General features: G+C 45.9%; 1 protein-coding gene across 1 annotated transcript in view; it reads right to left on the bottom strand.

The window, feature by feature from the left end:
- The window catches only part of LOC104991328 (oocyte-secreted protein 2-like), a 9,340-nt gene that overhangs the window by 5,353 nt on the left and 855 nt on the right, over nucleotides 1–3,132 (bottom strand). The window contains exon 2 of the mRNA XM_010843743.1: nucleotides 2,857–2,879. Within this exon, the coding sequence (XP_010842045.1) occupies nucleotides 2,857–2,879 (23 nt within the window). The remainder of the gene's footprint in view (nucleotides 1–2,856; nucleotides 2,880–3,132) is intronic.

The raw sequence follows: 3,132 nt of genomic DNA, 5'->3' as shown, positions 1-3,132 counted from the left end.
GGGGGGGTTCAGGATGGGGAACACATGTACACCCATGGCTGATTCATGTCAATGTATGGCAAAAACCACCACAATATTATAAAGTAATTAGCCTCCAATTAAAATAAATTAATTAATTTTAAAATTATAATGTGTTTATGCAATCAACTTCTATACAACATGGAAAATTATAGCTATATCTATAAATATACAAATGTAAAAACAATTGTGAAAAGGAAGCAAATCACAACACAAACTTATATATCTATTGACACCAACAAGAGAAACATTTTTTAAAGATTTTTTTCAAGGAAATAGACTGTTCTTATACAGCTGGTATCTATCCTGTATTCATTAAGGCATTAGAATCACAACCCAAAACATGACTCTCAAGCTCATCTGATACAACCTCCTGTTTTACAAAAGCTAGAGTAACAGGGCCTTCATCTTACCTTCGTATTTTGACATTAATAGGAAATAACAACACACTCCAGTACTCTTGCCTGAGAAATCCAATGGACAGAGGAGCCTGGCAGGCTACAGTCCATGGGGTGGCAAAGAGTCAGACACGACTGAGTGACTAAACAACAAATAAGCAGCTGTAATGAACCCATCATCCAAGCCAGAATAAACCAACGCTTGGAACATGGGGTTCATTTCCTCACTGTATTCACAGTGAAGCAGAATACATACGCATACCTTAACCGGAGCCCTGCTGATAGTGCCATCTGCATGCAGGACTGCTACAGGAGCAGAAGCTGAAGCCCTCCCCTCGCTTAAAGAAGAAGTGCCCATACTGGGCATAAAGCAGATAACCAGTGAGAGCCCACTGTAGAGACCTGGGGCCTCTCCTCACTGCCCTGTGGTGACCCGAGTGGGAAGGAGTCCAAAGGGAGGGGGTATACATGTGTGTGTGGCCGGTGCATTCTGCTGCACGGCAGGAGCTAACGCAGCATTGTGAAGCAGCTACACTCCGACAGATGCAGAAAGGCGTGACTGCCCACTCCAGTGTCCTTGCCTGGAGAATCCCATGGACAGAGGAGCCTGGCGGGCTACAGTCCACGGGGTCGCAAAGAGTGGGACACGACTGAGTGACTAACACTTTCATTTCTCATACTCCAGTAGGAAATTAAAAACAAAGAAGAAAATGGAAGGGCAGGAGAGTGAAAGTGTAGCTGACAATCCCATGTATAGAAAGACAGAGTTCTTGCTGCTGGCTAGACAGGGCCTGAATGCTGCAGACGCTCAACTGTTAGCTTAAAATAAACTGGCAAACTGCAACACAGTATATTTCCGAGCCAGCCAGTGCCTCCAGAAGGAAGACCCACAGTCAGCTAGAATGCTAGGTTCTGACAACCAGGTTGATTGTGCTTGAAGCTTCCGACTAAGATGTGGACTGGGCTGAAATGGATAAACAAAAGCGTGCTCGCGGGAAGGATTCTACCTTGGAAAAGTAACTGGAAAGTTAAGCTACACTGGGTTGGAGTGACATTTAAGACAAATTTCCTAAACTCTCATAGGTCTCCTTAGTTACTGTATCAATTCTCTCTTGGGAACCTAACAAACCCCAGAAAATAAGCAAAGGTAGTACTCTCTCATTCCACAAATAAGTAACTCAGTCACTGAAGTCTGACCAATGCCTCCAGCCCTTCGTCAGCATGTCTTTAAAGGAGGAAGAAAAAAAGTCAAATAGCAAAGCAGCAATCATAGGAGTGATAATAATTCAGGTAACTCCTACCTGAAGAATGTAAGAAAGTGAGAAGTGAGTCGCTCAGTCAGGTCTAACTCTCTCTGACCCCATGCCCTGTAGCCCACAAGACTCCTCTGTTCAGGAGGAGATTTCTGCTGCAGGCAAGAATACTGCGGTGGGTAGCCATCCCTTCTCCATGGGATCCTCCCAACCCAGGAATCAAACCCAGGCCTACCAGCTTCTTCACCACTGAGGCACCAGGGAAGCCAAAGGATGCAAGGTGATGAGTAATTGGTAAGGGGTTCGGAGCCTAAAGCTGCACTTAAAGGCTGCATTTGGAAAACGTGGTAAGTGAGTATGCAGTGGATGAGTGTATGATCAGAAAAATTATAAGGAAGCAAGATTTTCTTCCTAATGCAATTTAGATAGCTTGTCACTGATGCCAACCTTGATAATGCATTATAATTAGAATTTGTATATCATCTAAAAATTAATTACTTATGCTGTAAGTCACAAATCGTAATCATGATTGACGTCAACTCAATACTCTTGACAGATATACTTAGTAAACTCTCCTTATGTAGTAACTGTAAAAATGCTAAGAATCAGATAATTTTTCCACAATAAGAACTCATTAAATTATCTCCCTGTAAGTGTTGTTGGAAGAGCTAGTCGAGCAAGTGTCTTAAAAATAACAATCTGATAGATAGATAGATAGATAGATACAAAAAAAACCATGAATTCAAAAAGATACAGGCGCCTCAGCATCGATAGCAGCACTGCTTACAATTGCCAAGCTATGAAAGCAACCTCAGCATCAGGAGCTGGGCTTCCCTGGTGGCTCAGCAGTAAAGACCCACGTGCAACGTAGGAGACGCGGGAGGTGCGGGATTGACCCCTAGGTTGGGAAGATCCCCTTGAGGAGGAAATGGCAACCCACTCCAGTATTCTTGCCTGGAGAACTCCATGGACGGAGGACAACCACAGACTCCAGTCCACGGGGTCTCCAAGAGGTGGACACAACTGAGCAGGCACAGAAACAGATGAATGGGTAAAGAAGGTGTCATGTACACTCAAAGGCACATACTGCTCAGCCGTAGAAAATAAGGAACCGTTGCCACTTCCAGCAACAGGGATGGACCTGGAGGGCGTTGTGCCAACTAAGTCAGATGTAGAAAGACAGATACCATATACCGCTTCTACGTGGGACCTGAAAACACAGCAAACCAGCGAGCATAACAAAAAGGAGGCAGCCTGACACATACAGAGAGCTGGTGGTCACGGGGGCAGGAGGAGGGCCGTGCAGGGTAGGGGGTGAGAGCTGGTGGTCACGGGCGCAGGAGGAGGGCACGCAGGGTCGGGGGGTGAGAGCTGGTGGTCACGGGCACAGGAGGAGGGCCGCGCAGGGTAGGGGGTGAGAGCTGGTGGTCACGGGGGCAGCAGGAGGGCCGCGCAGGTTCGGG

The sequence above is a fragment of the Bison bison genome, unplaced genomic scaffold, assembly GCF_000754665.1.
Source record: "Bison bison bison isolate TAMUID 2011002044 unplaced genomic scaffold, Bison_UMD1.0 scf7180017864185, whole genome shotgun sequence".
NCBI classification, from domain to species: Eukaryota; Metazoa; Chordata; class Mammalia; order Artiodactyla; family Bovidae; genus Bison; species Bison bison.
This window is presented reverse-complemented; position numbering and strand designations above follow the sequence as displayed.